At 37.4% G+C, this 23843-nt stretch overlaps 1 protein-coding gene across 4 annotated transcripts in view; it reads left to right on the forward strand.

Annotated features, from left to right (window-relative positions):
- fam184ab (family with sequence similarity 184 member Ab) overlaps window positions 1-23843 on the forward strand; it is a 158768-nt gene that overhangs the window by 81456 nt on the left and 53469 nt on the right. For all 4 annotated transcript variants that reach the window (XM_077247089.1, XM_077247091.1, XM_077247088.1 and 1 more), the window contains exons 10-11: window positions 3610-3760; window positions 13067-13279. In XM_077247089.1, the coding sequence (XP_077103204.1) occupies window positions 3610-3760; window positions 13067-13279 (364 nt within the window). The remainder of the gene's footprint in view (window positions 1-3609; window positions 3761-13066; window positions 13280-23843) is intronic.

Raw genomic sequence — 23843 nt, forward strand, 5'->3', positions numbered from 1 at the left:
ATGACTTTGGAAATTATCTCAATTGATATCATTTATGGCGCTGAGGACTTATTTAATGGGCTTTTTAAGAGGTCTGGTCCATTGAAAACCAGGCTTTACAATAGAAATTTTACAGTAGAAATTCCATGTGACAAGGAATAAAAATGCTAACGGGTAACGTTAATGCTAACAGACTGCTTTCCTTGGTTTTGAATCAAATGAAACCAGTGTTATTTTAGTACAAATAGTGCAATTTTTATGTTTTCATTTATTTTATTTAATATTATGTGCCTTTATTTTTAATAGTTTTTGTTTTTAATATTTCTATTTAACTTTTATTTCAGTTTTAGTAGTTTTAGTACTTAAACATTTTTTTTCTTAAATGTCATTTTGGTGATCAAAGATTATTTTTAAGGGATACAATTATTGACTACAGGGGGACTTTAATCTTTTCTAATAGTTATATTTGAATCTATTTCAGCATTATTTCTATGAATGAAAACTAGTTCTAATAGTTTTACTTTTAGTTAATAGCACTGAATTAAACCTTGTAATTATGGAGAAAACTGTCTGTTAAGGGTTAAAAAGGTAAGAACTAGCTGAGATATGAAGGGAAGGAAAATATGTAAGAAAGAAATGTTTTAGCATGTACAGTAGGAGAATATGAAGTTAGCCTAAACATGCGGGATGCATGGAGAGATATGCAGGAAAAGACATTTTCAAATGGACAAATGTTTGCAAGAGGGTTCGTTCATCATCGGCTGATCTGTCAGACACCGGCACTTGCGTTTGTACAGTCTTAAACAATCACTGACTTCTTTATCAACACTCGAATTTGCGTTTTGCAATTACGCTCACAGCTGTTGTGATGGTTATTGTTACAATGAAGTTCATAAAAACTCCAGATGGATCCTCCCCTTCGAGGCAGCGCCGTCTGGATATCGCAAGCGTGCGTGTGCCGAAGTGCAACAAATCAAAACTGTTTATGCAGTTGTTGTTTGCTGGACTGACAGCTTTGCAATGAGATCATTTATGCAGACAAATGGACTCTTCGTAAAGGTTATAAAGCCACGTACAGCAACGTCTACTGAGCAGAAGTGCTGGTTAATTCACCACCACCTGTGTGTGTGTGTGTGTGTGTGTGTGTGTGCGTGTGCGTGTGCGTGCGTGTGTGTGCGTGCGTGCGCGTGCGTGCGCGTGTGTGCGCGTGTGTATGTGTGTGTGTGTGTGTGTGTATGTGCGTGTGCGTGTGCGTGTGCGTGTGCGTGTGCGTGCGTGTGCGTGCGTGTGTGTGCGTGTGTGTGTGTGTGTGTATGTGTGTGCGTGTGTGTGTGTGTGCTAACTGTCCATAACTCCAAACTCTTTCCCTTGTAATTTAGCTATAATTTTGCAGTTACATGCTGTATTCCATCTAAAGAATTTTTTTTTCGTAATTAATATTATTAATTCATATTAATTAATATTATATTTTGTTTTTTTTTATGTTTTTGTCAGACTGCAAGACCATTTAAAATGAACTTTTACCATTTAAAATAGAGTAAAGGCAAAAATATGATTTAAAAATTTGAAAAATTTAAAATTTAATTTAATTTATTCAAAGATATGCATAATCCCTTTTACATTTATATAAAATTATTATTTATATTTTCATTGTTCATGTTGACTTGGTTATACTGAATTTCATGTAATCTTTTTCACAATTATTCATGAATGTATTATATTATATTGTATTGTATTATATAAATGTAGATTACTTAGAAATCTTAGAAATTACTTAGAATTACTTAGAAATGTATTTATTTTTTAAAAATTTAAAAATGCATATATATATATATATATATATATATATATATATATATATATATATATATAACTCTGGGAACAGCTCTGGGAACAGACTCTGGGAACAGCCTCAAGAATCTTTTGCAGGTGTTTAGAGTTAATTAGTTGATTCAGATGATTAGGTTAATAGCTCGTTTAGAGACCCTTTTCATGATATGCTAATTTTTTGAGACAGGAATTTTGGGTTTTCATGAGCTGTATGCCAAAATCATCAGTATTAAAACAATAAAAGACCTGAAATATTTCAGTTGGTGTGCAATGAATCTAAAATATATGAAAGTTTAATTTTTATCATTACATTATGGAAAATAATGAACTTTATCACAATATGCTAATTTTTTGAGAAGGACCTGTATATATATGCATTTTTAAATTTTTAAAAAATAAATACATTTCTATAGTTGCAAAAGGGAAAATGCATATTATGCATTTTCCCTTTTGCAACTATAGAAATGTATTTATTTTTACATCGCTTATGCTGACTGCACCCTGAATAAATTATACATAGTAAATATACATCATATTTTTATATTTATATAGCACCTTGCAAAACCCAATGATGCTTCATAGTAAATAAATGCTCTCTACAGTATATTATCAATTAGAGATTTTTGCCACCAGAAATGATCAGATAATTCAGCATGAGTTAAATGTATTCACGTCTCAGTGCTTATTGCTGTGGTCTCGGGCGGCTTTCGAGGTGCGCAGACCCCCATTACAGCTTCCACTTCCTCTTAAGCAGCAATCAAGACTAATTTCACACCTTTAAAAGGTTTCCTCAGTGTCTCGGCGTGTGTGAGGTACTCAGCGCTGACTGTTATTTGGGCATTTTTAGAACAGTCTATAGCAAAGACTTAATAATCATGGATTTAAGGCCAGCACCACACTCCATGATGTCCTGCAATTACAGCAGATAATGTGGCGGTTAACCTCTTCTGTGACCTCAGAGAAATGCATGTGCTTTAAAAAGATCTGCGGAGCGTGTGCCCATTTAGCAGCCATTAATGATCAACGGACCACTGACCCAGTAGAGAGCTTTATTTATGTGTTTTTATATTTAAATATATGCAACACCAGAAACCAAATCTGTCTTGCTTTTATCAGATTTATTGCAAAAGGTCTCAGCAAAACTTTTTTGGTAATGTAACTATGGGAGCTTGTTTCCGCCACTAAAAAAATAAATAATAATAATAATTGCGACTTTTTATCTCACAATTCTGACTTTTTTCCTCACAATTCTGACTTCATATCTGGCAATTGTGAGAAAAAAAGGCAGAATTGCGAAATGTAAACTCTTTTTTCTCGCAATTCCGACTTTATATCACGCAATTCTGAATTTATAACACATAATTGAGAGTTTATATCTCGCAATTCTGACATATTTTCTCAGAATTGTGAGATATAAAGTCGCAATTGCGAGTTATAAAGTCCAATTCTATGGGGAAAAAAGACTGACTTTTTCCCCCTCCGAATAGTTTATATCTCACAATTCTGACTTTAAAACACGCTATTCTGACTTTATATCTCACAATTCTGACTTTATAACACACAATTTTATATCACACAATTCTGACTTTATAACACGCAATTCTGACTTTATATCTCGCAATTCTGAGAAATAGAGTCAGAATTGCGAGATGTAAACTCGCAATAGTGAGAAAAAAAGTCAGAATTGTGAGATAAAAAGTCGCAATTACCTTTTTTATTTTTCATTCTGTGGCGGAAACAAGCTTCCATAATAAACAGTATGATCATCATTAGTGTGTATGTTTGTGTGTGTGTCCACAGGCAAGAGTGTAAGAAACTCCGTGAGGAACTGCGTGAGGAGCATGAGGAGAATAAAAGGTCCGCGATCTCCCAGCTGACACAGAATAAAGATCAGGAGATGTGCTCCGCCAGAGAGAGCTGGCAGAGGAAGGTGGAGGACCTTCTCGAGCAGGTCAGAGACGCCAACACTGCACACACACTGCTGATGTTGAGGCCAGTAACACTTTTGTGCTACTCAAGAAATGTATTTCATTTCAATTTGATTTAAATCAATTGAGCAGCTTATTTATATTAAAGAGATAGTTCACCCAAAAATGTAAATTTTGTCAGTAATTACTCTCCCTAATGTTGTTCAACCCCGTAAGACCTTCGTTCATCTTCGGAACACGAATTAAGATATTTGTGATTAAATCTGAGAGCTGGATCACTCCTCCATAGGCTTCTAAGGGATTGACACTTGTTCCCCGAAAAGTTATTAAAGACATCGTTAAAATAGTCCAAGTGACTACAGTGGCTCAATCTTACGTTTATCAAGCGATGAGAATACTTTTTGTGCGCTAAAACAAACAAAAATAACGACTTTATTTCAACTATTCATTTCCTTCTCTGTGGGCGTCGAGTCAGTTAGCGTAGTGTGATAGCGTAGTGTGATAGCGTAGTGTGATAGCGTAGTGTGATAGCGTAGTGTGATAGCGTAGTGTAATAGCGTAGTGTGATAGCGTAGTGTGATAGCGTAGTGTGATAGCGTAGTGTGATAGTGTAGTGTGATAGCGTAGTGTGATAGCGTAGTGTGATAGCGTAGTGTGATAGCGTAGTGTGATAGCGTAGTGTGATAGCGTAGTGTGATAGCGTAGTGTGATAGCGTAGTGTGATAGCGTAGTGTGATAGCGTAGTGTGATAGCGTAGTGTGATAGCGTAGTGTGATAGCGTAGAGCTACGTCACACGCAGGCTCACTATTGGCCGACACTGGTCATGTGTGTGATGCGTGTGACGTACAACACAGAAGCGCTGCGCTGTTACACTAGTGAACTCACTCGATGCCCACAGAGAAGGAAATCAATAGTTGAAATAAAGTCGTTATTTTTTTATTTATTTTTCGCACAAAAAGTATTCTCGTCCCTTGATAAACTTAAGATTGAGCCACTGTAGTCACTTGGACTATTTTAACGATGTCTTTAATAACTTTTCGGGGAACAAGTTTCAATCCCTTAGAAGCCTATGGAGGAGTGATCCAGCTCTCAGATTTAATCACAAATATCTTAATTCGTGTCCCGAAGATGAACGAAGGTCTTACGGGGGTGAACAACTAGGGCTGTAGTACTCGAGTCCGGACTTGAGACCGTTTTTCTATGGTCTCGGACTTGTCTCGGACTCGCTGGTATTCGGACTCGGACTTGTCTCGGTCTCGGCCACTGGTCTTGCCAAATATGGCTTTTGGTCTCAACCGAGTCCAGGTGTCTTTATTATGTTCCCAGTAAGCACACATAAAAGCCGCCTATTTGCTCTGGTGTGAGCCGCGATTGCGCCAGAACCAGCCAGTCGTCAAGATAATTCAGCACACGCACTCCCCGGAGTCTCAGGCCCGAAAGCGCCGCGTACATGCACTTCGTAACTTATTATCAATGTTGAAAACAGTTGTGCTGATACATTACCAACAGTGTGGGCTCAGTAATAAATTAACACTTTTATTCATCAAGGACGCATTAAATGTATCAAAAGTGACAGTAAAGACATTTATAATGTTACAAAAGATTCTGTTTCAAATAAATGCTGAACTTTCTATTCACCAAGGAATTCTAAAAAATCTAATGTACGTCAATTTCCAAAACTGTTTTCAACACTGATAATAATCATAAATGTTTCTTGAGCATCAAATCATCATATAGTGATTTCTGAAGGATCATGTGACACTGAAGACTGGAGTAATGATCCTGAAAATTCAGCTTTGATCCCACGAATAAATTACACTTTACTATATATTCACATAGAAAATAGATGATTTACATTGGAATAATATTTACTTTATTCTTGATCAAATAAATGCTGCCTTGATGTGCAGAAGAGACTTTGAAAAATCTTAATTATTCCCCTCGAGAGCGAGTCTCAAGAATGGCCTGTGATGGCGGGCTATCTGGATGCGTCTTTCAGATCCACAGTTATGAGGTATCACCACATGTCATCATTCTGTTTTCTTTAGATTAGAAGATTATATGATATCAAGCGGAATGTCTATACTTAAAAATCCTGAGTGTTGTGACACTGTTTTTGCTTTTAGATCAACAAATAATAACCCAAAATGATTGTCTTGATAATGTCATGCATAAGACTTTTTTTTTCCTGTCCTGGACTTGGTCTTGACTCGAACTCAAACCTTTTTGGACTTGGTCTTGACTTGGACTCGACTAGTCCTGGTCTTGGACTTTCCTTGGACTCGACCGAGGTGGTCTTGACTACAGCCCTATGAAGAACATGAGGGAGAGTAATTACTGGCCGAATTTACATTTTTGGGTGAACTATCCCTTTAAATCTGCTGTGGCACTATGTGTTTATTTGACCAATGGCAGAGGAAGGGAGTGTACAGAAAATACCTCATATTGTTTTTTGCAGTTCTGTTGTTGAAGCCTGTGGCAGAGAAATTGCACAGTTCATCTTAATAGTGACAAAAGACTACATGTAAAGCCAGACAAACAAGTCAATATGGGGAATACATGTTTTAATAAACTGCAAACCCCAAAGACACTTTTTAAATGGATAAAAGCATCAGTGAAATACAACAGCAGTTGAATATACCCCTCATCCACACTTTAATATTAAGAGTTATTGCAGATGTATCATTGGGTTACCCTCTGTGCAGTTTTCATATGCTGAACACTCATTTCTGCTGGCTCACTACTGCGTTTATACTGTACAGATAGGAAGTACACAGAGTTCATTTTATTTTTGCATGCAAATCAGGCCCCAAACAATCCAAAATCATATGCAGCTGTTGAATAGAGATAACTGTTTTCAATAATGTATGATTTGATTTTTTTCTAAATAAAAGAATGGCCCTGAAACCAAAAATTGCCCAAGAAAGTCGTTTTATCAAACTCTTTTAGAACAGTTTTTCATTCTTGAAGCTGGCTGTTATTTTGAGAGGAGCTTTATGCATTATGTACAGAGCTGCTAAATGAACAAAATATGAGATGGGAGGAAACCAATATATTTCAATGCTTTTGCATTTCCGCGCATTGCATTCCCTCACAAAACGTTTGTGCTTGCTTGCAAAGATCTCTGTGTTCTCTGTGGGGGAACGCAAAACATTTGCGAGAGAACGCAAAACCTTTGAGATATAATTTTTTCATCCCATCTAATATTTTTTTTCCATCACCATGTCCCTTTAGGGGCTCCGTAGTTACATACACAAAGCCCTGATCAAAAATGATCAGTGCATTTATTTAACGTAACTCTCCCCTACTTTAAAAATCCAATGGAGTTAGTATGTCAAACAGGTATTTATGGCTATTTTCATTGGGCTTTTAATGGAAAGCAATATGCAAACTGGGATTTAGCCCTTGTCATAATCAGTGTCTACTACTGAGAATTATATTGCTTCTTCAACTTCCACTGTGTCTATGGATATTACACCATTTAATTGATCTCTTATATTCTTTATTTCGGGTTTGTGGTGGTTACACAATAATCAAGGACACATTATAACTTGCAAATTAGTCGATTTGCTATTAAACTGCAGGGTTATGTGATATACAGTGCTCGCCAATCAGATATTCTCTAGATGCCTATAATAATTAATAATATTCAGCTTTAATCACAAGATTATAATGGAATCCAGCAGATATTCATTAGCTCCGTTCACTGATCCTCCTGGTGTCTGCACTTTGTTTTATAGCTAATTATTTTTCCATGGTGTATTTGTCCTCGTCTGTGGAAAAAGAAAACGGGCTGAAAAATGGCACAGCGATGAAAACATTTCAAACTCTCAGTTTCAGAATCCACTTAAAAGCGCAGGATCCTCAGGCAAGCACCGCTATCGTTTTTTTAGAGCACAAGTCTTCCCCACCATTCAAGCTACGGAAGTTATTGATGCCATGAATCGTGAGCTGTATTGAGAAGAGGAGTGCTGTTACGTTTCTAGTCTTGCGGTTTTGCATGGCTTGAAGGAGAGACCCCGATGACATCTAGAAACGAGAATATCAGAGACTTGGCGCTGTGCTCTTTTGAATTGAGCCAGTAACAACCACCCACATCATCTTAGCAAGTTTTGAATGGACAAGCACCGTTTCTTTTACAAATATAGTTTGATGTAGATTTGATTGTTTCATGTTAGCCCATGCCCATTATTATGAGATAACATGCCCCTGGTTACAATATTTTTTTTTATTTTTTTTTCTATATTTTCTTATCTTTATTTTAATTAATTAATTTTAATATATCACTGCTGATCACTTTTGGGGTAGTGTAATGTTACAATATTGTGTTTCTCAATACTTTTTTATGTAAATGAACACATCAGCTGACCTTCTTCTTTGGGAATGTGATACTTGGTTTGCCAACCATTTATTTAGTTATTTAGTCCCAACTTAGGGTGAACACACTTTTTGCAAGACTTTCACACACCCAAATGTTACAAAAATTTATCTTTTTATTTTTCATTTAATTTGTATGGTGGCCATACCTGTGAGCTCAACAACAGAGAAAACCCATTGCTACTTAGGCCCTGTTTACACGAGAACGCTCGCGGGGGAAAACGTAAAAATATTTCATCGGATGTGCCTTTCGTTTACAGGGTGACGGCGTTTTTGGGGCTTAAAAACGCAAAAAAGTGAAACCACCCTCCAGAGTAGAAATCTTAAAAACGCTCCACTGTCGCGTTCCTGTCTAAAGGGTAAAAACGCAAAATCTGCTCACTGTGGCTGTCGTCGCGTACGCGTTTACGTCACAGGCATGCGCCAGTACAGGAAAATAACAACCAACATGACGGATTATTTCCATACGTCGGACCTTCAAGTTGCCCTAGCGGCTCTGATAAACGTACAAGAGTCTTTTTGCTGTTCGCTTCGCCATGTTTTGATTTCGCGCTACCATAGATATATACACTAGATGTCGCCTTGGCTATGGCAGTTCATTGGAACGAATGCGTCATTAGAGCCGCCATCATGGAACAGGGGAGCGCATCCTCTTTAATGCATCAGTCAATGTAGGAAAAGCTCTAACGGAAATAAAATCACCATAAATCGTCATAAATGCGATTTTCTAGTTGTTTTGGTCTAGTTCACATTGCCCCCTAGCCGCCTGGAGTGCATACTACATCGATTTTCACACACTTTTGCGTCACCATATGCACACAGATTTCCCCCCCAATAACGCTCTTCTAAACGCAGAATAAAAAGTGATAACGCAACGCCACTTCTGCGTTTTCTCTTCAGATTGTTTCCGTGTAAACATAGCCTTAGAGTCAGCTCTCATATTCAGTTATTTTTTTGCACTACAGATATTTACTACAGTCGGATATAATTCATTCAGATTTAGTTTTGCTTACCAGCTGTATTTTGACATTTTTAAAACACATCTCAGGTCAGCTAAAAAAATAAAACATTACTTGCAACACGCTACCCTTGAGACGACTACTTTTCTAAAGCCCCTTTTTTAGTTTCAGCTTCATTGTATAATTTGTCTCCTTTCATCATGAACTTCATTGTTTTATTTACTTGTACATGTGTGCAGAGTGTTTTGCTGGCAAGCGAGACCTCTTTCTTTCTCAGAGCTCTAAATGTGTCAGAGCAAGTCTTGCTGCACTGGCAAGATCTGTAGCGCTTATTGAAGAAGCGATTACCAGCGCTACAGAAATGTCCTCAGCCTCAGCCATCAGTCTCTCTAGTGCACTAGACGCATCAAAGTGAAGCACCAGACCTCCATGCACCGCTCATCTGTTCACATTATTGTTAGTGGACAATTAATCATATACAATGTGTTAGTTATCTGGACAACATTTTGGCATACCTCATCCAAAATGAATGCTACAGACGTGAATGATGCCTCAAATTGTGCAGCTTATTGAGGTGTGGGGTGTTAATATTTTTCTATACTACCTATCTTGAGGTCGTGGTGAAACAAATCTTTTCTTCCATATTGTGACTTCCATCCTAGGGAAACAGATTTATCTTAAAAGAACAGAAAGTGTAGGTTCTGTTCATCGGATGTTGATTGGATGGAGGCAGATCTGGATGCGAGCTTGTGGTGGATTGTAAGAAAGAGGCGGGGTTTATTCAGAGGCGGGGTTTATGCAGAGGCGGGGTTTATGCAGACTATATGATTGGAGAAGTCTGACGTGCATCACCATCTGACGCTTCACCGGAAGATCCGATTTAAATAACTCAAAAACTGTTAAGACTAATTTTCCTTTTCTTCTTCATTTTCACTCCTTCATTTTCTAAAAAAAAAAAAGAGGTTACTATACGGTGAAACTTGAAATAGAGGTTATAATGGAAGCCAGTTTTTGCAGTATTTGAAAAGCATAAATATGAAGCTTACATTTTTATAAAAGCATTTACATACAATTTTTTCTGTTAAAACGTGTTTTATTTGAGCTGTTTAAATCATAATTTTACAGTAGTTGTATTTTTTATGGCAGTTTGTTATTATAATATATATGTATTATGTATAATTTTTATTAATATTTTAAATTAGCTTTTTTTATTTCGAGCCTTTTGAATTGTTTATTTATTTTTTGTAATTTTATGTGATTTTGTAATTTTACTTTTTATTTTACCAATTTTACTATTTATTTTTAATTTATTTTTAATTTAATTTATTATTTTTGTTTATTTCCAATTAGTAATTTTAGTCATTTCAGTTAGTTGCCAAGGCAACTTTTTGTGGTGCATTGAAAGAAAGAGGCGGGGTTCATGCGGACTATATGATTGCAGAAGTCTGTCGTTTCAATGGAATTATGAGGTCTGGAATAATATTATACAATGAAACGTACACACAGATGAATCATTTACAAAAAGATAAATAAAGTGCATTTAGAAAATAGATAATAGCATTTTTTGAAATCTTCATTTCTTTCTGACTTTTGGACCTCTTGGACCGAAAACTGAGATTGAAAAAACGCAATAGCTTGCATTGTAAAGAGGCCAGAAGGATTATATCTTGAGCTTGTACTTCTCAGAGCTCTTTTTTAATTTTCATCAATGTACAGTAGAAAGTTTCCATTTTGGGGCCCCTGGGGGCCGTCAACATGTCTCAGCACTAGAATATAATTGAGACATAGTGGGGGGCTTTTTGTCAGCAGAATTGTGCAAAGAAGTTTTGCACTTGCAAGCATCTTTCATTTCCTCAAATGTTAAAAATTAGTTTTCACATTACAACAACATTCATCTTTTTGTCAGTGTCAGCAGCACAACAGCTGCGATATGAGCCGTGATATCCCGGTCATATTGGAACCGCTTCCAGCCAGTTTGAAAATGAAATAATTAGCCGATGCGACGACAAGCGCAGTATCGGTTTATTGTTTCCACAAGAGTTGGCGGGAAAGACGCGGTAAAACTCTTTTTGTCATAAGCAGCAGGAAAAAATAAACCGTAATTTTTACGGTAAAAAAACGGCAGCTGTGGTTGCCAGAACTTTACCGTCAAAAATACGGTAGCAACGTTATTGGTTTCACAGGCTTAACTTAAAATTTACAGTAATAAAATGTATTTCATTATCTGATATAGTGTTAATTTACCGACCTATTGAAGTATTAATATCTGTTTTGTACCATTGTAATACACTGACATCCAACAATCACAGCAGTGATGAGTCACATGATCAATCAAAGCTCATCACAAGCACCACGTCAACAAGAGAGTTAATACTAATTTATAGAAGCTGCACAGTGTCCTTCGCACAAACATTAAACACCATCATGGTAACACGTGAAATTTTAAAAATGCAATAAACATTAATTTAACAACATTAAATGTAATATAAAACCCTAATGTACATAACTGATTAGAAAAAAACTGAAAACTATGAAGAAACATAGTTATTTCAACAAAAATACATCAAATGTGAAGTGTCACGCAGGGGATTGTGGGAATGTCAATTTACGTTTTTTCACTGTAAATTATACGAGTGGTCTTTTTCACTTTCAAAAACTAAGGGTATTTTACAGTTAAATTACATTCAATCTACCATTAGATCTATCACAGTTATTTACCGTATATAGTAAGGAAACTTTCTGTTAACCAATTAACAGTTTTTTACTGTAGCATTTTTACAGTAGTCTTTTACCGTTAAAATCACGATCATTTTTTACAGTAGCAGGTCAACGGGTGGGCCGGAGTGACTGAAAGCTCCAGCTCTAGCATATCGACTTCTCACCGAGTCCTGAGTCAGTCCTTGTAGACATGGCTGCTAAACACAAGTTCACACTCACACTCACAGCTCTATCCGCTGAGGGAAACTAGAGCCAATGTGTGTTTGCACACACAAGCCTGCTAACAGTGTGTGGAAATAGAAATTTCTGATCGCTGCTATCTCTTCTTATAGTCTTTACAAGGAGCATGTGTTGCAGTTTAGCCAATTAGCAGTGCTTGCTTCACGATTACTATTGCTTATTATACTTAAATGAATATTCCAGGTTCAATATGCGTTAAGCTTAATCAACAGCATTTGTTGCATTATTTTCATTAGCACCAAAATAATTTAGACTCATCACTCATTTTAAGGTTACTGTATGGTGAAGAAACTTACAATTGAAGTGAATGGGGCCAATTTTTGGAGGATTAAAATTTTATACAAGCTCTAATATTATTTTTTTGTTTCAATTTATATTATTTTATCTGTAAAACTGTTTAAATCATTATTGTTTATAGTTTTTTTATGGTTTAGGGTCAGTTGGTTTTCATCAATGTCATTATAGTATTATTTCTATTTTTTAATAATATTTTGAATTAGCTTTTGTTTTTATAATTTCCATTTTCTTTAATTTCCATATTTTGTTTTGTCATTTTCTTATTCTTTTTTTTTTTTTATATGTGTCCCTGGATCACAAAACCAGTCACAATTTGTACAGGTGTATTTACGCAATAATAGCCAACAATGCATTGAATGGGTCAAAATTATCGATTTTTCGTTTATGCCAAAAATCATTAGGATATTAAGTAAAGAAGATATTTAGTAATTTTCCTACCGTAAATATATAAAACATTTATATTTGTGAGTGAATGCAGCACAATCGCGAACATAAATGCACAACTTTAAAGGAGATTTTCTCAATGTATCGATTTTTTTGGACCCTCAGATTTTCAAATAGTCGTATCTCGGCCAAATATTACCCTATCCTAATAAACCATACATCAATGGAAAGCTTATTAATGTAATGTATGAATCTCAATTTAAAAAATTTAACCCATGTGACTGCTTTTGTGGGTCATAGCCTATAACATTTAACTGCAACGTTTTTCTTTGTTTTTTTCCCTCTGTGTGCAGATTTCCTTGCTGAAACAGAGCCTGGAGATGCAGCTCTCCCAGTCCCAGCATTCCCTGCAGCAGCTGCAGGCCCAGTTCAGTCAGGAGCGAGAGCACCTGGGCCAACAGCTTCAGGAGATGGAGCTGGAGCATCAGCGCAGGGAACAGCGGATGAGGGAGGCGCACTGCTGTGCTGTACAGGACATGCAGGAGACCCGCCAGCACGACCTCAAGGTAACATATTCTGCTCATGTCTCCTCCTCTGACCTGTGTGTGTGCGCTCTTATCTTTTCCTCTTGGCTCTCTGTTATTTGAGTTTTGATATCTCCGTTCCCCTCTGTTCCACATACACTCTTATCTTAGCTTTAGCCCCACGGACTGTCTGATCTATGCTATTTTGTACACATTTTTTTTATTTATCACGTTTTGAAATGGCATTGTGCACAGGGGGCTAGATGTAACTTAATGTTACTTAAAGGGGTGGTAAAAACATTTTTTCAAAGGCTTGATTGTGTTTGTGGGGTGCATTGTAACATGTGTTCATGCTTCGTTTAAAAAAAATTGCATTATTTTTCATATATTTTAGCTTTATTCTACACTGCTCTGCCCCTCCTTGTAAAAACGGTCTGATGGTTTCCTGGTTCTATGAAGCCAGTCCCTCAAAACTATAGCAATGGGCTCAGATTGGTTAGCTGGCCATAATTATATTATTTATAATTAGGGGTGTGCCATATCATACCGTCCACGATAATACCGGTATTCATTTTTACATGATAAAAAAGTGTCATATCGCGATATCAATGATATAGCGACGCGATGACGTATGGCGCATTTACGTTCCCTAGCACGCACAACAACAACACCTGTGTGAGCGCGAGAGCAGCCTGTCAGCCTCCGATGACGATTTAGCAATTTCACAAACAGCTTGAGTGTTCAGCGGGGCTGCCGACGCGCGCTTTTAGGAGTCGGGACATGACTGAATGGTCTCTTGCACAATCGGGCCATCAGTGCATCGTAACTAAAGTTTATAATTTTCAAGTCTTCTTAACTCTTATCAGTTTAAACATTCAAGCGGTTTTAAACTATCCAGTAAGCTACTCGCGCACTCTCTGAGAGAGTTGCACTGCGTGCATACATAGTCGCCTACAGCTCGCGAGAAACTAAAGTTGTTTTTCGCGGATTATATCGCTTTAATGGGGGGAAAAACTCAAAATTGTGTAAAACTTCCGGTCTTGGTAAGTATACTCATAAACACAGTCGGTTATGTATAAAACGCATGTGACAGTGTGACAGAAAGTATAATGAAAACGGCAATGGATCCGCGCACTAGCTGTAAAAGTGACAGCCGCCATAGGCTATGCGTCTGTCATTAATGTTGTCGTCAAAACAACAAAAGATAGCTTTAATTGTAATGAATGAGAATTATTAGCCTATGTATTTAATTTCATCAGGAAACAGAACTAAAAGACTGTTATTTTACATTTGATTACTTTATTATGTTTCTGTAGTATTTCTGAATACTGGTGTTAGACCTACACGCATATAACATTTAATTCAAAGATTGAAATCAAGCTTCCTTGTGTTGTGTAAACTCTTAACAACAAAATTACCACATTGTAAAAACGCAATGAGTGAGCAAACATTTAGGCGAGATAAACATAATAAGAAAATTTTCAACAACAAAAAAAAATGTCTATATCGTCATAAATATCATTATCGCAAATATTCTTGAAATATCGTGATAGAATTTTGAGGCTATATCGCCCACCCCTATTTATAATAATTACAAATATATTTATATGATTATATATTGACTACTGAACGCATTACAAGTAACATGAGTTCAGATTACTTTTTTCACTTTGTTACTTTGTTTTGCCATTCATTGTCAGACAGCTCTCCTGTCCTCATGTTGAGAGAAACTGTGAGTAAGTGCAGAGGCGTTGTGTGAACATGAAGCTTATTGTAGTTCTAGACTTAATGTGAACTCTTCTCGCTTGCACAAAAAACGATTCAGTATTCCTCAAAATGAATCAAAACAGTGAAATGTAAACTCAGAATATTACGCAAACCTGCAATTAAATATATTAAATTACACAAATATACTTTATGTATTTAATCTCACTTTATTAGCCAATGTCTTTGCTGCTGACCTTTGATGATTCAAACTAACTATTAACTATTCTAATTAGCAAAAATTACTTCAGATAAACAACGAATTTGTTTATTTATTTATTTATTAGTAAGAGTGTTGAACTTTCTTCCCCGCGTCCTATTCTTCTTCAATCCAGAATGGCAAGCTTTTTCTTGGCATTCTGTAAGAAAAAGTAACATAACACTACTTTCCATAAAAAGTAACCAAGTGATGCAATTAGTAATTTTTTTAAGGAGTAACACAATATTGTAATGCATTACTTTAAAAAGTAACTTTTCCCAACACTGTTTTGTATTTTTGTCATTATGACAAAAGCATTAACTTTTACTCCTGCGGTATAAAAATCTGTTTCTGTTAGTCTGATCACATGTTGTCTATTGTAGATTGTTTGTATGGCTTTGTTTTTTTAATTTAATTGTTTAAGTTTCTTACATCAGCAAGCATTAGACATTATTGTTACAGTTTAACTTAAACCATGTATCATATTGCAGTTTCTTTGTGAAATCACTTGCCACTGATGAGTAACTTGTTTTATTTGTCCGCCAAAGTCATGTTTATGTGTATCTGGTGCTTAGTGAGTATCAGTTTTCAGTCTTTGTGGATTATGGATGAGACTTTATGTGGACAGTCTCCACATCGACGCCAACCTTCAGTTGCTGTTGAAGCTCTTATACAGAGGCAACCAAGCAATTTCTGCCTCTAATCCTTTCAGCCTATTTGTCCACTGGTGAAATGGTCCTTTAGCCCAGTTTGCCCTCATGCAAGAGCCTCTTTCTGTCCCCCAATAGATCTGATGTGGTAAGGCAGATCTGCCACAGATCCACAGCACATCTCTCAGGTCCTTCCTTTCCCAGATCCTGCAATAACCTGCTCACTCTCAGCTCTCCTGTCTGTGGGTTAGTAATGGCTGAGCGCTTGCTGTCACAGGCTGTAATGTCTGCTTTATCCAGTGCCGAGCCCCTGATGACTCCAGGGGAGAGAAACACTCCGTCTGACTGGAAATGATTGCCTTGAGCTGGGCTGAAGTGGCTGCACACCACAGGCCTGAAGATGAAGGCTGCGAGCGGGGGACAGCGGGGAAATACTGCTTGAATAACTGGTGATAAGTCGAGATTGATTCGCCAAATGCAGCGTCAGTCAGGATGACAGGCTTCTATGAAGGTATTTTTGAAATAACCCATTAAACCTGCTGAGAAATGAGGAGTGAACCTCTGAGTGAACTAAAATGAGTAGTTCCACGCGCATGCCCGGGAAACTCATGAATATTCATGTAGGCTCCGCCCACTGCCTCTACAGATGCACAAGTCACTTGTGCTCCACATTTCACGAGATATATGGTGCAAAAGGGCGAGCGTGCGAAACTTGTCACTTGAAAGCGAAAAACAGTGTCTGAGATTCATCGCAGCAGATTCAAGCAGCTGTAGTTATGTACTTGTGTTTGTGCTAGAAAAATATACAAGATATTTGTGAGAAAATATTCTACAACTGTGCAACTCTCATTGGATGAATTCACATACTGATTTGCGAGCAAAATTTCTCCGTGACTTTTTGATGCGGGTGTTTAAATGCGTTTTGCACCATAATCACTGCAGCAACTGTAGCAAAAATGCCAGCGCACGAGTTTATTAATTTGTGATTTGTAGAATAGGATTTGTGCACCTGCAATGAAGAATTTGAGGAGGTGTAACTGTTGTGTTGTGTTTGTTGATGCTACGAAATGGCAAAGGCTTATCTCATGAATATTAATTATGGATACATATATTATTATCATGACCTGTTAATGTTTTGATTATAATTAGTCATGGATTACGATTTTTAATATCAACAGAACAATACACCGGGATAACCTGGCTTCTCTTGAGACTCCCATGCTTCGCACGAGTTACTGATATGCTGTATCTGATTGGTTACAACGTAGTTTGTGACGTCAGAAACACCAGCGATTTTTAAACCGTGTTTTTGAGAGTCTTTGGTTCACTGCAGTTTTAAGGAGAAAATACTCAGCAATGCTGTCGACTTATGAATTTGCACATGGTTTTGTCTTAAAGCATATTAAAAACAGCACATAGATATATAAACAACATTAAACACTTGATTTTCACCACAGAGGGGCTTTAACTTAATTGTATCACTATGAAAAGTGTAAAAAGTAATGCTAAAATGAAATCAATTTGTTTGATTTAATTAGAGCTGCAAGCTGACTGATTAAACTTGACACATAATGAGTGATGCATGAATTATCAGATCAAATTAAAGCAGCACTATGTAGTTTTTCAACCTTCATTATATTTTTCCAAGACCCTTGTGATGGTACATTGACTTACAATAGGTTGAATGACACGTCTGCCATAGCCTGACAGTGTCTGTATCGCTTTTACTGGCACTATGTAACTTCGGGTTTCGGGTAGGAACCCGAGCACAACAAAACCCACAAAATTCGACTGCTTTACGGCATACGTCACTTCCACCACTTCCTCAGATTCTGGCGTGAGAGCCCAACTAGCGTTTGATGCCCGTCTGTATGTTGTTGTCATGACCGAAGCAACAACTAAAAGGGAGAAGGCAAAGGTTTTGTCAGAGGAGACTAAAATAAGAAAAAGGGAGAGTGACAAATTAAAAGACCGGATGAGGATCACTATTGGAGGGAGAGCAAGACAGTTTGAAGACGGTGAGTGCGCGCGCGACCGGCTCTCTCTACTCGTTCTTTCAGTAACATGCACCCTGTCACAAGCGCAGCAGTCAGTCATCTATAAAGTGTTTATACATTTATAATTAAATCAGGGAGTCAGGGAGCTGACTATCGCGCGAAATGTAAAAGGCTGAATAACATGGCCCGGCCATGTTACGGAATCTATCTGGTCCTCCATTTGTCTTCACGAATCAAGTAATGCTAGTAGAGTAGCGAATTATCAATCTGGTAGCTATACTAACATGCTAGTTTACGATGGTTATAATAAATAATCTTCCAGGATAACTATCCTAATGTCTGCAGGCTGATATGTTTGTGTATTTATTTTTCTGGTGAAAGTGTCTTGCCTATGGCTATTATAATATTGACGATATATGGCTATTACCTACCACACAAACATCGAATTGAATGAGCATATCCGTTATGTAAAACAGTAGACAATAGGCTAGTATAATGACGCTGGCTTGTAAACGTGAGCTATGCGATCTTTTGACGTTTGAAAAAAATAAAACCCATGATTTTATATTCATATGACATGCTGAAATATATGCCACTGTACCTGGGATGAAGACATTTCACACGCAACGCTGGCAGTCTGCCCGCGAGAACTCGGCTTGTCAACAAATGCACACGTGTATCGCCTGGTGTAACCATGACAGATTTTACGACAGTAGTCGAAGACAATACTGTTTCCCAACTGTAGGGGGACCCGAGAGCAAAAACCGCAAAAACGACATAGTGTTGCTTTAATTGCTGTTTTTCATATTTGGTTTTCATAATAATAATTTAAGTGTCCCTTTTATCAGCGAATAATATATTTGCCTATTTATATTGATATCTATTTTTTAGTCTATATATATTAATTGTCAAAAAAGCATGCATGTTAGCAGTGGTTATAGACAGAAATGTTTGGTTTATGGTTGCATTGTGGACATTGTGCATAATGATATCAGACACAGCAATAGTTCATATGTTGATGAGTTTCCCAGAAGCACAGGCAAATATAAAAGATTCAAGAGCAATTTTAATTGTTGTTGAGTTTTACCCAGTTTAACCCAGTTGCCAGTTGCCAATCTCTTCCTCGTTTCATTCGTGTAATGAGTGGAGATCCAACAGGATGGTTATGAAATCTCATTTAATAACTTTCAGCTCCAGAGCACCATGTTCGAGGTAGACGTGCAGACTCCAGGAGCTGATTTATTGACTTGTGTTTAATTATCATCGGCGGTTCAGTGTGATGCGGCACCCTGTGATAATCTCACACCAACCGCATCACCATCTCTCTCTCTCTCTCTCTCTCTCTCTCTCTCTCTCTCCGGCATCTCAATATTGAGCAGGGTCTTTTGAAGTCAGGCTGAGAAACGCTTCTCTGCTGCTAATAGGCTCGACAGCACTGCGGAGGAGAAAGACAGCGTCAGTCTTAGCACTCGCCGTTCCCTCCTCAGAGACTAAAATGAGTGTGCGATTCCAACATCTGATATCTCGCTCCAACAGGCAAAAAGATCCACCTCAGCTCCCTCCTGTAGCGTTTGGCTGATATCAAGCACCGCTTTTTACCCAGCCGGAAAGAACAGGCGAAAACCCCGCAGCTGCCACAGTCGGTAAAAGGCCTGTGTGTGCCAATCCTCGACGGCACACCGGCCGAGAGCATATGGACCTGATGACTCACTGTGAAGATACCTGGGAATTTCAGAGCTGCCCTTTCCGGCCTTCCTTTTTCTTTTTTCAGATGTTAAAACAGCTTCAAACATGGCTTATCCAAACATATTTATAATCTATTACTATTCGCGAGTCTTTTGTCTTTAAAGAGGACCTATTATGCCCTTTTACAAAGTCTTGAATTTGTATTTGGGGTCTACTAGAATGGGGTCTACTTTTCATGCTTCAATTAAAAAAAAAAAAAACATTTTACATTGTTGCGACACCTCTCTTCCCAGTCTGTCAGTAACACCCTGGGGTGCTTTTCCCGTACAATGACGCGACTCGCTGCTTAACCACCATAGTATGATGCATGATGGTAGAAACTAGCCAGCTACTCACGACTGTTTCCCGAAACCGGTCAAACCTTTGTTGTTTGAACACCATTAGTTCAACAATATAGCAATAATAACTTCTGTCAATTAATCGATTCGAGATTGCAATTAATGTATGTAACATTATTATAGTTAATTTACATAACGGAAATCTGTTAACATTTTGATTCACGTTAACATGCAGTATTTTGCATACGTATACATGCAGTTCATTAAGTCAGCAGCTTTTTCCACAACGTATTAATTCTGACATGCTGCTGTAACGACGGACGAGGAATACGTCACTGTTTTTGTTTCCCTGTCGATTTACTTTATGTAATGATTGATTCATCGCAGGTTCCCTTATACGTCATACACCGGGGTTCTCTTACGCATTTATGTAGACGTGTACTCCTCAAAAACGGTGTTAATTGTTGACAGACTAAATATATATATATTTAGGGGCCGCTTACATGACACCATTTGCAACTAAAAACTGAAAACTTTTTATGCATTGTGGCCGTTCATTTACACAACAATGTGTTTTGGGGGCCTGAATATGCAAGCTTTTGAGAACAAGTTTCAAAGTACAAGTAAAAAAAAAAAAAAAAACGATACCATTATTGTCTCTGTGTAAACTACAAAATCGCGGATTTGTGAAAACAGTGACGTCATGCACGTGTATTACGTGTTCAGTCTATAGGCAACTACTGCATAATACAGTGCATTTAGTCATTTGCGCGGATCCGTGCAGGGGCGCAGCAAACTACAAACGCAACTCAATCAGGCCTCACCCCCTTTTTTTCATATACCTTGAGCGGGAACTATTTAAATGAGGAATATAGAAATATAAGTTCTCGGAAGAAAACTCAAGACTGCAATCAAGGAATTTGAGGGAATTCAGAACAGTGCGCACTGATATAGAGAATAACTCTTTGGAGTGGACTTTGTGCTTTGTAACTTTGCATCATAAACAGCAACATTACAGCAGAATAGGTCCTCTTTAACATATTTTGAAGCAGCTGCACTGATGCAAGACTTATTGTAGTCACACATACAGTCGTCTACTATAACAATCACTGAAAATTAGGCATGTGGCCTATTGAGTTTCACCTGTTTTGTGGCCCCTGAGCTTTCAGTAGTCCTGACCTAAAGCATCATAAAAATTGCTTTCAGTGAAATGAAAACTAATAGCGATTGTCCAGAACTTTTATGAGGGTGTAAACTACATTAAGTGCATACCAAAGCTAAATAAATCTAGTTTCAGAAGACGCCAGAGAGTCGTTTTATATCTTGCCTCTCCTGGCCATAAGGCCATTGAGACATTTCAAAGATCTTATATTGGGTTATAGCCAGCTTTCACTCATATTTATCACACAGTTTTCCCCTAGTTTATACCTTTCAATACGATCTAAGGGTTTCTCCAACCATTCTTTTTTTTCATCCTTTAGTTATTTGAGAGAGAAAAAAAAAAATGTATATACTATAGCATATAGTGAAATTCTAGAGAACTTACTAGATGACTTCATCGACAATAATATTTCTTTATATGTTAATTTATTTTTTTGTTATTAATAGTAATATCAATAATAATTTGCAATGCCCCGTTCCCTTTGATGTGGCCCTGACCTGTTTAATCTTTGAAGGTCTAAATGCAGGAAGATTTGGCTTGCACTTCTGTACCCCTAGCTGGATGTCTTTTCCCATGTAACGCGTCAGTAATGGTCCCATTCCAGCTAAACACCCTCTGGCTCCGCCTCCTACAGTAGCCAAACTCACGCTATTGATTGCGCTGGAAAGTGATTGACAGATCTGAGCAGACCACTCTCAAAGTTTAGATGGTGCCTGAGTGGCTCAATGTTTTTACGTTTGGGGGAGATAAACCCATGAATGGCATACTAATAAGTAGTCAGTGAGTTGAGAGAATGTATTTTCACATAAAAAAAAATCGTACGTACTTCACCTTTAAACTTATTTCAGTTAGTTTCCTAGGTAATGTTTCAAATTTTTGCTTGGTTTTTCAACAAATGGTTATATTTTTTATTTATTTTATTTTAATTATTTTTTTTCAAGGGAACACGCCGACTTTTTGGGACTTATTCACCATATCCCCCAGAGTTATATAAGTCCATATACCCTTTTCATCTCCGTGCGTGCTGTAACTCTGTCTGACGCACCCACCGCTAGCCTAGCTTAGCACAAAGACTGGAAGTAAATGGCTCCAGCTAGCATACTGCTCCCAATAAGTGACAAAATAACGCCAACATTTTCCTATTTATATGTTGTGATTTGTATAGTGATTTGTATATGTTATTTGTACAGTGTGTCTGATAACAAGGTCATATGAGGCACAGCCATCTTTTTTTTAACCGTATACATAATAATAATAATAATTCATTACATTTATATAGCGCTTTTTTTACTGGGTACTCAAAGCGCTTCCACCAGCAAATATGCAGCATCCAACCGTATACATACTGGGAACTATATTCTCAGAAGGCGAAGCACTACTACTTGGGTGGAGTGATTCGCTCGCAGCGGCTGAGAAGCCCCGAGATGAGGAGCAGAGTTCGCTCAGAGTGTTGTGCTAATCACTCCGCCCAAGTAGCAGTGCTTCGCCTTCTGAGAATATAGTTCCCAGTATGTATACAGTAAAAAGATGGCTGTGTCTCATATGACCTTGTTATTTGTACACTCTGTGACTATACAAATCACAACATATAAATAGGAAAATGTTGGCGTTATTTGGTCACTTATTGGGAGCAGTATGCTAGCTGGAGCCATTTACTTCCAGTGTTTGTGCTAAGCTAGGCTAGCGGTGGGTGCGTCAGACAGAGTTACAGCACGCACGGAGATGAAAAGGGGATGTATGGACTTATCTAACTCTGGGGGATACGGTGAATAAGCTAAAGTCCCAAAAAGTCGGCGTGTTCCTTTAAAGCTTTTAGTTTCAGTTAAGGATATAAACACTGCTGTGATGCACTAGCTCAAGTGGCCTCAGTTGGCTTTTTGCTTTAATATAATTATCACTATAAAAGGTTTGCATTTAGTGGGTTGTTTTCTGTATTTCACTGTTTGAGTGGGATTCTCTCATTTATCTGGGAACATTGTAAGTGTGTTGAGTCCCAAAATAAATCACTAATTCATGCACAAGATTTATTGGCAGGGAAAGAAGCGAAGTGTAATTTTTACCACTCCAGATTCATTTCCACGTTTGGAATGTGGCATCACTCTCGTAACACGTGAAAGGTGAAAACGGCACTATGACATTCGAGTGGGAAGAGATGTGTAAAAAATATCACAACTAGGGTTGGCAACTTTCTGAAATGGAAATAAGCAACGAAGGGGGGGGATGAAAAATAAACCCTGAAATAATGACTTCTGGTGAATATTGTATGCTATCATACATTACAGCATATTTATAAAATAGCAAAGTAGGCCTAATCAATATACAAGACTGAACCACATAGATATATAAAGGCTATCATTATCATTTTGCCAAAAATTAACAATGGATTGGTTTAGTTTATAATACGTTTTATTTTTTACTTAAATACAACATATAACATTCAAAACTCATCGGCTTAGACTGCATTTGAAGAAAAATAAACACAACAGTTTTCTGTAGGCTTGTGCGAACTTATTCAATAGAATCAGACTTCTAAAATGTTCTTTCCAGTGCAAAAAATAATATTTTTATTTTAATTAGACAACATTTGAAGGAAGTGTAGTGCAAATATCTTTATATAATTATACTTCCATTATAGTTAACTTTCTTTTCGCCGGCTGCTCGGAGGAAGTCATTTTTACATTTCCCGCTGTTGTCACTTGTCATTGTTGCTACGATACGTGACTCACAATGACTAACGACCAATTAAAAGGGCATTCTCTGATGATGTTCCAAGACGTTAAAAACGCTACGCGGCTGATCATAGACAAACA

Source organism: Siphateles boraxobius, unplaced genomic scaffold, assembly GCF_051911475.1.
Source record: "Siphateles boraxobius isolate OS27281-9 unplaced genomic scaffold, OSU_SipBor_1 105, whole genome shotgun sequence".
Taxonomy (NCBI): Eukaryota; Metazoa; Chordata; class Actinopteri; order Cypriniformes; family Leuciscidae; genus Siphateles; species Siphateles boraxobius.